Consider the following 14,667-nt stretch of genomic DNA (forward strand, 5'->3'; position numbering starts at 1 on the left):
CACCGAAATGTAAAACTAATGTTGCAGTTCCCCTTTAAGACTGTCCAATACTATTATCTGTGACAGCCTATGGAAGTCCAGTAATTACAGGGTAAAAGAATTATTGCATACCTTGTTCTTTTTCAGGAATATAGAGGATTTGTTGGCCTTAGTCTCTGATGAATCATTTCTCTTCACATTCAGGCTTGTGGTTTTGAGGTTGCACTTTCCTTTATCACATTAAATTACCAAGGTCCTGTACAAAAACTGCTTAGCTCTTAATAGACTTAAGAAAAGAGATGTTTTTTAAAGAAAAATATCCTGTAATTTACTTTTGATGGACAAGGAAATTCACATTCCTGTAGTGAGCATGTATTTTTATGCACACTACTGCAACCTTTGTGCACGGCTGTTTAATTCCAGTAGTCATTTTCTGTGGTTTGTCGTGCGTCGACCGTGTGACGGTCTGCAAGGCTGCACACGACTATGCCATCCTGTTGATTCAACCAATCGTTTCATCTACTGTACGTAACTAAAAAGTCTGCTTCTTTGCTAGGTAACCTGGAGCAAGCCAATGAGGAGCTGAGAGCTGTTATCAAGAAGATCTGGAAAAGAACCAGTATGAAGCTGCTGGATCAAGTTGTTCCTCCGGCTGGGGGTTAGTCACATCTGTTCTGAAACTACAGCCCGAAGCATAGTGGCTTCCCTGCTCAATGATTCCTGTATACCTTATCATACCACACATCTGCCTAGAAGTGCAGAATCTGTTCCCATGCTGAGCTATGTTTGAAATAACTGTCCAATAGCTGTCTAGCTGCACAAAGGACTTATGTGACAGTGGTTTTTATTTTTATCTTGAAATTCTGCTGTTTCCCTTGCTGATAGTATCTTAACATTTCCTGTTGCAGGAAAGACAAGAAACATGTTAATCAAAGTGAACTGTTATATAATTTTTTTGAGCAATGGTTTTCATAAACTCATAAATTAGCTGAACTGCCTTTGTTGAATTAACAGAATGACTATCAGCATGACTATCTACTGTTATAAATATAAAATAATACTTTAGATTTGATATTCTTAACTATTTTCCCATTACAGAGTTTTGGCCTCTTTTAAAATATTTAAAGCAGCAGTATTTTGTTTGGTGACCTGAACATTTCCATTTGGGAACTCATTAGAAAAAAATGTCATAAATGTATGAAAGGACTCTGACATTTCATCAGACACAAAATAAGTCCCTCTTTCTGCTTAGTTAACACCTTCTCAGTACAAAATAAATGACGGAAGTATTGCTGCTTTAAAGACTTCTCTCTGTACAGTGGTTTGTTTTAGAATCTCTCCGTTGTGTGCTTCTTCATGGACAGCTTGCATGGCGTAGACAACACCAGCACTGCATGTTTTGTTCGTACTAAATCTTGTCTTTCTCGCTTGAGCTTTTCCACAGCTTCTGTTCCTTTTACACTCTCAGTCCTTCAGAATATTCTGAAGCAATTCTGTTTTAGGGTGGTGGCATGGAACTAGTGTTGCCTCTTACCAATCTTTGTCCCCTGCGTTGTTTTTAAAGTTACAGACTCCTGCTTCAGAATTATTCCACACAGCTAGCTGTGCTTGCTTGCATGTGCTGATTAGAATCTAGGGCGTTTCTCCTTAGAGTACCACATATGAGAGGTTGCACATACTTTATGTACATGTTTACATAGTGCTTTAGTTACTGGATTTAGATTGTAGACAAAGAAGCAAGTAGATTACTATTATTATTATATGATTGTCGCATACTTCTTTTTTTCTTTTTCCTTGTATCATAGGGATGTCGTGGTATGAATACATATTAAGTGTAAAGTGTTAAGTGTTAAGTTTTTGTTGAACTTTTATTAACTTGCACACAGGGCATCTACTTAGATGCTATTTTAATTTTGTAGGGTTAAATCAGGGGGTGCAGTCTTTCTAAGTAAACTACGCCTCAAAGTGTGTCCAAGGTGTTAATAGTTTAGGCGGGTGTTATTCTCCACACACTTATTACTGTGCTGCTTGGTTTTTGTTTTAAGTGTTGACTTTTTTTGCTTGTGTGTTATATTGTGGGATTTTTTCGATATTTTTGTTCCCTGCTCTTCCCACACCTCCCTTCTGTGTTCTCCTTAATATTGCCATTTACTGTACATTTCAGTGGTGGGGTAGCGTGTGTCCCTTGACTGTCACAGCACAACCATCGTATATAGGGTTATACTAGCTACTTAGACACGCAGATGTGTACTATCTACAACTTCTTTCTTGTATGAAAACAAATCATTCAATTTATTTTGTGAAGTTTAAAGTTAAGACACATATCATGACATCCCTTAGTTTTGGAGGAACCAGAGGTACCAGAAGATATTAATTATTTCAGCATCAGTCTATATATTGGCCTCACATAAACCATAGCATATATGAATACTTAAATATAGTACTAGCCTTGCTATTACTGTGTTGACCATAAGATTCACTAATTGAAATCTGGGAACTCATATTACTTTTTTTTTGTGCCATAAGCAAATTTATTCCTGAAGACAAACTTGTCAACATCAGTTCATTTGATGGAAAACCTTTAATTACAAATGAAATTAACTGTAGAAATGTTTACACTTATATTTTTTACTAATAGCAGAAACAGTACCTTAAACTACTACATTTGGCAACTACATTTGGCAAAGGCAAAATGTCTGTATAGGTGTTTTTTTAGAAGATCGAGTAGGCAGTCCAATAGCAGACCAGTGATATGGAAGGCACATTTACTTTTTTGCACTTTTATTAGGTTTATTAGGTGCAATATATAAATTTCAGTGTGAAATTCCAATTTACTTTGTTGCTTAATTTTAATATGGTAGACAAATATGTCGGGGTTTTTTTTTTGTTTGTGGGTTAAAGTAATGGGCTTTAGTGAATGTGAATCTTTTGTGATAGAGATAAATAATCAAATAGCCCAGCAATATAAATAAATGAAATCCTAAGATTTAGATAAATGATGTCGGTACCAAATGTGTGTTATATGTAAATATATATAATTAGAAGTCTGGAGTCGACTCCACTTTACAATGCATAGTTCTGTCAACTTGAGTGTGTTTGTTACACCTCACATTTTCCTTTGGAAGTGAACCAGACCATGTATTACCTCTTTGATATTCTATTCAAAACATTCTATCATTTTAAATCCCATTGTCTTGTATGTAGATTTACCTGCCTCTTTTCCAATTTGATTGTGTCTTGCTCCAAAATTCTGTCTGCTGTTCTTTGATGTATTCCTGATTTAATTATTTAGTATGCCGTTACTGAGTTACAATTAGAATTATAAATCTATGGAACATAATGAATTGTGTATGCTTTTAAGGTACCGAAAATAGACTTTTTCTATGATAATTGCTAAACGAGTTCAAAAGTTCACACAAGGGAAACATCATTCTTTTAACGGTTTTCTGAGCCTTTAGTACCCAGGTCACACACCATAGTGAGCACTAGTGTGTCATAGGAAGAGGATGGCTGGAACACTGTATCTCTTACACCAGATCATAAAGTTGCTACCTTGCCGATGACCCGCAGACTGAAGGTCTTCACTGCGGGCATCTCCAATGTACCAACATAGAAAGTTAGCGTATTAGCCCTGTGAGTGCACTTTGCTGACAGAGGAGGGATTTGTGTGGTCTGTTCATTTAGATGATGAGGTAACCGTGGGGAAGTTCTATGCCACCTTCCTGATACAGGACTACTTTAGGAAATTCAAGAAACGCAAAGAACAAGGCCTAGTGGGAAAACATCCTTCGAAGAACACCACCATCGCTTTGCAGGTAAGTTTGCTTCAGCTGGGATTTTTTTTGGCATGTTTCGCTATGTTTTAAAGGTTGAAAGCTGACTTGAATTCCAAGTTAATTATTCACTTGATTAATTTAATTCTTGTGGTTTTGGCTCATGGGTTCTCAGAAGATGTGAGAAACTGGTTAAAACGGATGCTGCTCCTTTTTCCCTGAAAATAAGTTAGATGACTGTAGAAGCCAGATAGACTTGAGATAGATTAGGCAGGATATGTCACAATCTGTTGCTTTTATGAAAAATAAACTTTGTAAAGGGCTAGCTGATAAGACAGGGAGTGTTAAAGATTCTTTCCAGCTGGGCTAACACTGTGATCTGTGGTCTGTAGGTTCTAGTACTGGAGAATAATTTTAATTTAATCTGTGTGACACTAACAAAACTTACCAATGCCTGCACTTTACTAGAAAGTACAACCTGACCAAAAATATTTGAACACATGAATCACAATAAATTGTCTGTTGGTGCCTTTGATCTCTTTCTCTACTGTAAAAATAACAAATGATTTTAACAAATGGACAAATGAAAACAAATTTCTTTAGTTATTTTTTGGAGTTCAGTATGTCAGGAGAAAGTTTCCTTTCAAAGAAAACAACACTCAGATAAGGAACAAGCAATAGGTTTATTCCATGCTGAAAAGAGAAGAAAGAAAACACAACTTTTCGGCTGTGGAGCCTTCTTCGGGTATTTGGCAGAAACCAAATATAATATTGCATGGGAAAACAAAAGCCAGGAGAGAGGAGGAGGTGGGAGCAGGGGAGAGGCAGAGAGGCCACTCAGGTGGTGCGAAGTGGAGAGAGGTGAGGAGAGGTGTGAAATGAAACCTACAAATGAAGAGAGAGAATTGGAAGAAAACAAGTCTGTCGTTGAGAGAAGGTGAAGGTGTGAATTGTTTCAGGATAATTTTTGTTTCTGATGTCTTTCTGTTAATGGAGTTAAGAAACCCTACTTTGAGAACAGAGATAAGAGAGATCAGTTTGATGACGGCCGTCAGAGATGAAATGAGAAACTATGGGCTTGGTGAAATCTTTCATCTTCACAGCCCTGACGTGTTCTCTGAAGCGGTTTCCGAGTCTCCTTCCTGTTTCCCCAATGTAGATGGCTGGGTATTCTTGTTCACAGCTCCCTTGACTGCCATCAGCAACCATCCACAGCAGGCACTTTCCCCTGCAACAGATCTCCCTGCATCACCTGCAAGTACATATCTAACACCACACTCATTCAAGGCCCCTCAGGACAATTCCGGATCACTCAGACATCTTGTACCTTCCATGTGTTTCCCTTGATATACTGTCATTTACACAGTATATATATATATGTTTTAAAAATATATGCTTGAAGTTCAAGTATATTTTTCATAAATCAATTTTCAATCACCAGGCAGTCTCCTGTAATGTTTGCCTGTTTCAACAGACGTCCCGTATACTTGCATTTAAAATAAACTTTGCTTTTTAATGTCATTTTACAAAGGGGGCAGATGCAATATATTTGATACCTTTTTTCTCTCTCTCTGCCTGCAGCCTACAGTAATTTCTCTATTTGAATTTTAAATTAGAAAATGAAAGCAATAAATTTGCTTACAATTTGTAGGGGATACGTGTTGCTTCGAATATGTCATTCCTTTACTGTGCTCCTTCTGCTCTGGATCCTAAATTCAGTGTGATTTCCTTATTCATTCAACACTTTTCTCTTTACCAACTGGACAAATTTTTACTCCAATGGAAATATTCTTAACCTTTTTAATCATATACATGTTTTATGATAGTCCTCTCTTGTCCATAATTTCCACAATGGTGGAAAATTTAAAGGATGTCTTGTGATTGTGAGATACTATATGTAGGAGTTTTAGTATTTTATATTAGGAAGAGTAAATATCATGGTTTCACACAAATGCTAATCTGAAAAAAAGCAAAGAAGCTTAAGAAAATACTGTATAGTCTATAATGACAAATGGAATGACATGAATATAAAGCCAGTTTTTACCTTCTTCATTTTACATCTCCTTGAAGTTTTGAGAATGAAATAAAAGAAGCTCATATCCTCTGAATAAATGATAGAGGGTTTAATTCCTTATACATTAATTATCATGGACATGCAGCTTGTAGTTTTTAAAGCAATGAACAAATTAGCCCTTTACAAATTCTAATTAGGTGTTGACTTCTGCATAATAGATTTGAATAATAACCTTTGCCAAAAATGCTCCCTTTTTGTAGAAGTTTTAATTCTGTTTGGCCGTTGCCTGGCAATGCCTTTGTGGACTTCAAATATATAATTAAGAAGCAAATGTACTGTATGTTAAGTCACTTGCTTAACTTTGTTTTTTCTCCTGAATTTTATAATGAAATTATTACAAATCTTCAAGATTGTTTTTGAATGACCAAAGGGCCAAAGGCCTCACCGGTTTTAAAATCAGAGCAAAATCACCTCCAGAGTAAGAAATATTGTGGTGATCTCTATGAAGAAACACATGAAGAGTTCCTCAAGTTTAGAGGAATGTTACGGGCTGAAATAATGGAATCTTTTCAGTCTTGAACAGAGAGTATGAGGAGATGTGATTCAGGTATTTACAATCCTCATGGGCATTGGCTAAGTCTGTCCTCTGGACTTCTTCAGAACCAATATCGAAACACGAACCAGAGGACTTATGCAAAAATTAGAAATAGTGCATTCAGAGCTGAGAACAGGAAGTGCTTTTATGCAAAGGATTGTGGGTCTGGCACCAGCTGCCCAGCTATGTCAATTTTTTTTCCCCAGATAAATTAGCTACTAGCAGCCACACAAGCTAATGGGCTTGATAACCTCTGCTGGTTTTTAAGCATTCATTCTTATGTTCTTATACAGAATAAAGGCAGGTCACTGTTTGAGGAGCATGCTTCCAGGCTCATTGTCTTACTGTTATTGCCAGTGAAAACCTTATACAAGTAGACAGGATTTAAATTTAGCCAATTGGAAGAGCAGAACTGTAACATTAAGCGCATTTTAGTGAGGAAATTCAAAGGATTGATTAGATGAGAATGTAGTTCGAAATTGCACATTAAAATATTATTGACAATTAATAGGTTTATTCCATTTTGAAAAGAGAAGAAAGAAAACACAACATTTCGGCCGTGGAGCCTTCTTCAGGTGTGAAGCCTTCTTCCTCAAGAAGAAGGCTCCACGGCTGAAACGTTGTGTTTTCTTTCTTCTCTTTTCAGCATGGAATGAACCTATTACTTGTTCCTTTGCAGCCTACGCATGCTGACGCAGCTCCCCACCTGAACTATTATTGACAATGTTGAGTCAATTTCATGTGGTAAAATTTTATTTAATTAATAGATTAAGAGTGGGATGCCATTCTGTGTGACATAAGCTTTAATTATTGCATTCTAGCTTGATTAACTTACATGCAATTGTTTAAATAGCAGGATTCTGAAGCTACATTCCCTCTGTCTATTTTATGAATAGCTCACTGGAAAAGCTCTAATGATAACTGACAGATGTATAAGCATTATTAATTCTATTCAGAAACAACTCAGCAGCAAGCAAGTGTTCAAACTGAAAAAGCACATAATAGTAACCATATTATTTCTTTGCCAAAAGGTATTTTAAAGATGAAAAATAGATTGGAAGTCTCTTACCCTTAGTAAAAAATCTTAAAAAGATAGGGCTATTACATTTAAAGGAGTTTTTAAATTCCTTGAGTGCAGTTGAGAAAAGCTCTCAGGGGTTAATGTGTCACTCGACACACTGTAATTGGGCTGGAGACGCCTGAGCAGTGCGCACACTGGCATTCAGTTAGCTGAAAATGCGAATTTGACGAAGAGCAGCTCTTTGGATGTCTACAGCACAATGCATTCGAGATCAATGTTTCCACCTCTGACTAGCAACAAGTCGACCCAGAAGAACAGGTCCATTGGACTGCCCTTGGAGTGCTACATCTCTTACATTCACTGCTACAGTGTAGGTCTCATGTTGCGTTGTCTTGTTTGTGTGCTGGTAATTGGCCTGTGTGGTTTGTTCTTAAAGGAAACTGTACTCGTAGATGAAACCTACAGTGAAAAGACAGAAAATTGTGAAATCCAAATGCAAATGTTTGAAGGCTTACCTTTATGAAAAGAATATACTTGCTTTGTGGTATGACCGATATGAATGCTAAGAATGATATTCTTGACCTTTAGCCTTAAAAAGAATAGATTTGTAAAGTACAGTATGTACTGAAAGTGCAGGGGTTTTTTTTTTATAGGATTTGTATTTATCAAAGTCTTAATTTTGCAAGGTAACGTTTGCGGTATGAAAAGTAGAGAGAAAAAAAACAGGAGGAACCTGTAGAAATTGTGACTGTCCAGTTTACTGGGGGAGGATCCTTGACACTGATTCAGAATACATTCATGCCTGGGAGAAGCCTTGATATTTATACTCGTCAGTGGTACCAATCAATGCAATATATTGTTTATTTAAAATGTAAGAATGTTTATGTGGATAACATGTTATGTGATTCTATTTACAGAATATTTTCTATTATTACTATTATTATTAAATAGAAAGTCCCTCTCTTTTTTGTTACTCAACCTATGTACAGTAGGTTTTAGGTGACTCTCTGGTTAATTGTGGTGTATTTTATGTGCGAAACACACAACTATTTACATTTCCACTGCGTTAATGAGATAACTACAGTACATTTTCACAAAACACACAGTGGATTGCAATACATGGAAAAACATGCTTTCAGAATAAAGTAAATGCACTTTAAATGTGTGCAATTTCATTTATACATTCCAGTAATTTATGATACAAAATTCTTTCCTCTTGTGACCCTGGGTTTCTTATTAGAATAAGATACAAAGTCCCCCTGTACCTATGTTTTTTAACATGAGAATAATCCAATTTAAATTGTATCTAACAACAGCCCTCTCAATCTTACTGCAAAAAATATGTTGTTGACAACCTAAAGTATGTGCAACTAGGACTTGGATGAATAGAGGAATAATTTGCACTTTAAAGTGTGATGTCTTAATTATACCAGCAGGAGTTCTAGAAAGAACTGCTGGTAATTAAATCTGTTATTCCTTGTTAGGCTATAAGCAATTCACTCTGTAAAGAACAGGCAGATTTCTTTAATTCTCTGAAGAACATATGAATCTGTCCTCACTGGGGATTTTTCAATTGCATTGTTTAACATGTTTACATTAAATAACCTTGTATTTTGAATTTAGCTCATATTAATGATTTGACATGTTTAAAAATCCTTCAGCTAACATCATTTGCTGAAACTTATAAACAGATTTATGTTTATAGTCCTTTAACATGATTTTTGCAATGCCCATATGTTCTTAAAATTACTTTTCTATTTTTTATTTTAACATTAATGAATGACAAGCCATGCATATTGTCTAAGCATTGCAAATGGAAGGGAAGAAACTTCTGAGTCATGGTGATTGCAATGCCCATAAATTCATCATACTGTTTACATTTTACATCTTTATTATGCATTGCCAAGATCTTAGCAAATCCCAATTGTGTTCCTTTGAAAGTTCAATACAGTATTTCAAAACAAGTAAGCCTCCCAGCTTTTCTTAATAACAGCTGCAAAAATTACATTGCATTTCAAGTATCGGCCTTTCCTGTAATCTTTGAAGCAACCATGAAAAGCTCGATTGTTTTTGCTGACCGTTATCTTTGATGATAGAGGGTACCATCCACATACCGTATCTGTGTTTCAGTGGAAGTACACCCAGGGTTAGTTCAGAATAAGAGTTAAAGCACTTCATTCAATAAAATCTCAGTCAGACCAAGTGGGTGTCAATAGAAAAGGCATGAATAAAAAACCTAAATGGACGTCTTTTTCAGTTGAATATTGATTCGCAGAAGATTCCTTTGTACATTCACTGTCATTGGCTAGACTTATCTAATTGAATTATGTTGGGTCATTTTTTATTATTGGATCCACTACCTTGCAAGCCATCAAAACACAGAAAACCGTTTTAGTTCCCATATATCCTGGATTCAGAGGCCCCTAATTTCAGCAGGATGGCAGACTAGAAACTTGGATTCAAGTGCTGCAGTGGGTTAAATCAGCAGCTGTTAGAAATAATATCATGATTGCACTGTTCCAAAATGTCTTTGAATGATATTGATAGTGTTTAAGCAATACTTCAGGTCAAACTAGAAAAGGAGTTTTAGCTCTCAAACTGCACCACTTGGGAACCTAATTTAAGTTTAAATTTAAGATTAGAAGTTCTTACATTCAGAAATTCACTCGTATTTCATATCGGAAGATGTTGTGCTGTAGTTTTAACGGATGTGTGTCAGGGTTAGTTATATATGGTTGTTGAAGTCTGTGCCCCGTCTACCCATCATCACTGAATCCCTGAATCAAACACACACAGCCAAACTGAGGACTAAGCAGCCCATCCTTCAGCTCTGAAAGAAGTGACTAATCATGAGATGTGTCATGCAAAATGGACTCTCAACTTTAATATCATGATGAAACAACTCAGGCTGACTCAGAGTTCTCATCCTGGATAGCACAGCCAATTGTCAAGACGTGTGAATTTCTCTTGCCATCTGCTCAGAAAGCCTTTGTATGATTCTTTGGAATGTTTGTAACACATCATAACCTATGACCAGCAAATATTTTCAATGCTTGCAGACTGTATATGCCATCAAAAACAAATCTTAATTCTTGCGACAGCTGTGCTGTTATTCCCGAAGGTCATTTACAGTTGAAGCTGGCGATTCAACCTGAAATTCAAGAACTGTCATTTTTGTATTGAATCTTCCCATATAACATGCTTTTCAGTGCGATTTGGTACACTGCTTCTGGGTCACTACAGTACCCTGGGAAATACTACCGTACACCTGGGATTCTAAGAACTTTTCTTATCATCGTTGCAGGCTGGACTCCGAACACTACATGATATTGGGCCCGAAATTCGCCGAGCAATATCATGTGACCTGCAAGATGAGGAGGTTGTAGAAGTTAATCCTGACGAGGACGAGGATATTTATAGGGTAACCATTCAATTTTAATAGTTTCATGCAGCAAAAAAGCAATGGTGAGAGCAAAACTGGAAATATGAAGAACCCCAGTTATACATATAACTGTTTTTTTTTTAAATTGAACTGGCTGACTTTGCTCCAGAGCAATTACAGACTGCATTGAAATTAAGTTTCATTGCCTGTACCATTATAGTTTTAATCATATCCACTAATACCAAGTGCTTAAGTTGCAGTTCAATTTGATCAAGCATGCGTGCATAATTCATCATTTCATTTTACCTTATTGCATGTCTCATTTTAAAATCATACTATACAGTACATTTGACCATGGACAATATTTACAGCAGATTTTCTTTTCCAAAGAGAATTAATGTATTCAACTTACAAATCAATATATTTGTTATGTCTCAGCATTTAGGCTGAATTGGAAAGATAGGACAGTGGAGTTCTCTCTTGTGATCTCTGGGACATTGTGTCCCTTCTAGTTTCATTTTATTTGCACTGTTTGCTTATGTACATGAACGTTTGAGTGAGACATTTGATGAGGTGGGTCACTCAGGGAAATGGCTGCAAAATTGTAACATCACATTATGTCTCTCAGTTTGACTTGCAGGGCTCAGCAACTGATTCTTCGTGAACACCAGAATTTCACATTCACTTAATGAAAATTTTCAGCATTCATAAAGTCAGATACATTCTGCATATATATCAGTAAATCATTGCATTAATAAACATATAATCATATATGTTGGAAATATATTTACATTTTAATAGTGGGAGAAGGCATTTTGTAAACACTGATCACTTTAGTGGTAACAAATTGAACAACAGAAAAAAAACAATATCGAATTTTTAAAAAATTGGCACAAAAAGGTGAGGTCACTCATTTGTGGGAAAAACAGAACCTGTATAAATGTGCGCACTAAGACTTAGGATTTTGTATTTGTCAGCATATTCACTTGCACATTTGTTTGCAGAGGAACGGTGGCCTCTTTGGCAATCATGTGAATCACGTCAATGGTGAAAGTAGAAGCTCTGTTCAGCAGACTAACGCCACACAGCGCCCCCTGCAGATCCAGACCCCTGCAAACCGCCCACCAGCGGACCACAGCAAATACAGCAGAACTGGAAACTCCCTGCCCCACAACCATCGCAACCACAACTCGTTCTCAAAGTCACCAAAGTCCACCAATGCCAATCTCAACAATGCCAATGTGTCCACCATTCCTAACGGAAAGCACTCTGGGCACCGGTACTACGATCATACCTCTGCTAATGGATACCCTGCCCATGCTTCTTACTTCAAGGCAGATGTGTATGAGAAGCACAGGAAACCAAGCGTCAAAAGGTAAGAAATGGGAAAAAGTTTAATGGAAATCTGTCTGCTCGTTATGTTGCTTTAAGAATTGCAAGAAACACTAGGAAACCCCACTTAAAAAGACATAGCATTTTCCCCCTGCACACCTCAATTAGATATTGCCTGCTGTTGTTAATCCCAGCTCACAAATGCTGGATGCATTTAGATGACCGGGGTACTGTTACACACACCCATCCTCAGAGACATGCTTTTCCATCCTGATCATGTCTTTTCCTGGCTGCACTTGAAGGTGGGGACTGTTTTCTCCACCGGTCTCTGCCCTACCCTATCCCTGCAGTGTTCTGTCAATATTATGCCCATAGAATCCAGACCACAATCAAGAAGTACCACATACTCGTATAAAATGTAAGGCTGTGGTTTATAGTGGCTGATTGTTTTAACCTTGTTACAGAAGATACAGAAAGGGCTCCGTTGATTGATGGGTTTTTAAAGAAGGGTGTTTTTTTGGTCATAGTTGTATGTGGAAGGGGGGACAACAATAAGCTTTTATTAAAGAAAAAAATAATTTTCAAACAACTGCACTCATCTTTTCATTACCAATTTGACTATTATTAGAAGCCTCCATACATGAAGGGAATTTCTTTCCTGGCACTGATAGTGGAAATAGTTGTTCTTTTAGATAAGATAAGATCACTTCATTGGCCATATACAATTTCTTGCATTAGGAATTTGTCTTTTCGCAGACCCCAGCTTGCTCTCCATGAGACACAGACAGGGAGAGAAGCTTGGGGTCAGAGCGCAGGGTCAGCCATTTACAGTATACGGCACCCCTGGAGCAGTTGGGGTTAAGGGCCTTGCTCAGGGGCCAAACTTAGTAAGATTCCTCTGCTGGTTGTGGAAAACGAACCAGCAACCTTCCAGCCACAGGCGCAGATCCTGAGCCATAGAGCCACCGCTCCGCCTTTAGTGTAAATCCAGAAGAATTTGTAATTTACTGTGAAGGTTATTTACAGTTGAGCACATACTGTAGACTTAATAGCTTTTTCTTCCAATGAAAGTGCTGAAGTATTACCCCCTGCTTGTTATATAATGAGGCAGCTACAACATATTTCCTTGTATTATTGTAATACTTCATAATGCTCAGTCATGAGCTAACCGATTAGCAAATACATGGTTAACATCAATTCTTTCTTGTATTTAATTTTTACAGAAAATGTTAATAATCTTCTCACAGTATTTAACCAGGGTTTTACCTAAGTGAGACATGCATTGATCAGCTATATTGTAAATGGTTTCTGTGGCCACATTAAAGAAATGTCTCTCAGTCCTGCCTTGCATGATTAAGGTGAAATCCACTTCACTCTATGACTGCTGTCCAGGCATCTTGCTCTCACATACATGCATGTAACCCTTTCCAAATGAAAAAGCATATATAAGAATACTGTATATTTTTCATATACTGTATAATATATATGTTGCATTGTACCTTTTTTTCATCTTCCTTCCTTGATTACCTAACCAAAATACTTTCTCTCAACCATTTCTTTGCCTTCTGGGATAGGACCCGCTACTATGAAACCTATATTAGGTATGTCCACTGTAGAACATACTGTATCCATAGATTTTTTTTAATTTAGTGGAATAGCTAGTGGTTGGGACTTCTTCATTGCATCCTCCCTGGTAGGTAGATAGACAAATCTTACGTGTTCCTTTTTCTGGTCAAACTAATGTTTCTTTGTATTGTTCTTATTCCTATGACATGCACTTGAAGAATTGACATGAAAGGATTGTATCCCTAACCAGTGTCCTAAGCTTTGTAAAGTGTATAGACCCTACTCTCTATTCAGATGGACTTCTTGAATGCATGTTTTATTTTTATCAGTGCTTACAGTTACTGTACTAAAAAAAGATCATGAACACCTGTTACCCAGAAGAGTTGCAGAGGACAGTCAGACTAATGATTTGTTCTTTACCTTTTAATATTAAGCATATTACAGTTATTTAGAACTGCCTGAGTCAGTTAACAGTAAGAGGCTTGATTATGCCTGCCTATTGACAGGTGTCGTAGCCCTTTTACCCAAGCGTAAGTCCAGATTTCACCTGTGACACCTTGCACATGCAGATCAGACTCTGGAGAGGGGCCTTTCCCTACAATCCGGAGAGAAGATCCCTCAGGGAGCGACTACTATGAGGAGGATCGTTACTCCGGGGAGTACTACAGCGGAGAGGAATTTTATGAAGATGACAATATGCTTTCTGGAGACAGGTAATGCAATGGGTGCCCATCCCCAATTCTTATAACCACAGGGCACAATGTGTTTCTTTCTCACCAGAACTTTTGGCTTGGATTTGTGCCTACCCTGTATGTACAGGGTGTTTGCGTCTTAATTATGCAGTTGAGCGTATCCTTTATTTTGGGGGATTTTAGACTTACCTGCAGAGGTGCACCTCTTTGTAGACTGTAGATAATTTGTATATATGTATGTGTGTGTTTTACAGAGCTACAAAATGTAAAGCTAAACATTTGTAAACATACAGTGTTTAAAAAGTTTATCCTC

At 37.1% G+C, this 14,667-nt stretch overlaps 1 protein-coding gene across 1 annotated transcript in view; it reads left to right on the forward strand.

Annotated features, from left to right (window-relative positions):
• Window positions 1–14,667, forward strand: part of LOC148835448 (voltage-dependent L-type calcium channel subunit alpha-1D-like) — a 115,897-nt gene that overhangs the window by 95,753 nt on the left and 5,477 nt on the right. Inside the window, exons 37-42 of the mRNA XM_088915807.1 lie at window positions 536–637; window positions 3,664–3,794; window positions 10,687–10,803; window positions 11,769–12,139; window positions 13,671–13,697; window positions 14,232–14,375. Coding sequence (XP_088771933.1) covers window positions 536–637; window positions 3,664–3,794; window positions 10,687–10,803; window positions 11,769–12,139; window positions 13,671–13,697; window positions 14,232–14,375 — 892 coding nt within the window. The remainder of the gene's footprint in view (window positions 1–535; window positions 638–3,663; window positions 3,795–10,686; window positions 10,804–11,768; window positions 12,140–13,670; window positions 13,698–14,231; window positions 14,376–14,667) is intronic.

The sequence above is a fragment of the Atractosteus spatula genome, chromosome 5 (genome assembly GCF_055471065.1).
Source record: "Atractosteus spatula isolate fAtrSpa1 chromosome 5, fAtrSpa1.hap1, whole genome shotgun sequence".
In the NCBI taxonomy this organism is placed as follows: Eukaryota; Metazoa; Chordata; class Actinopteri; order Semionotiformes; family Lepisosteidae; genus Atractosteus; species Atractosteus spatula.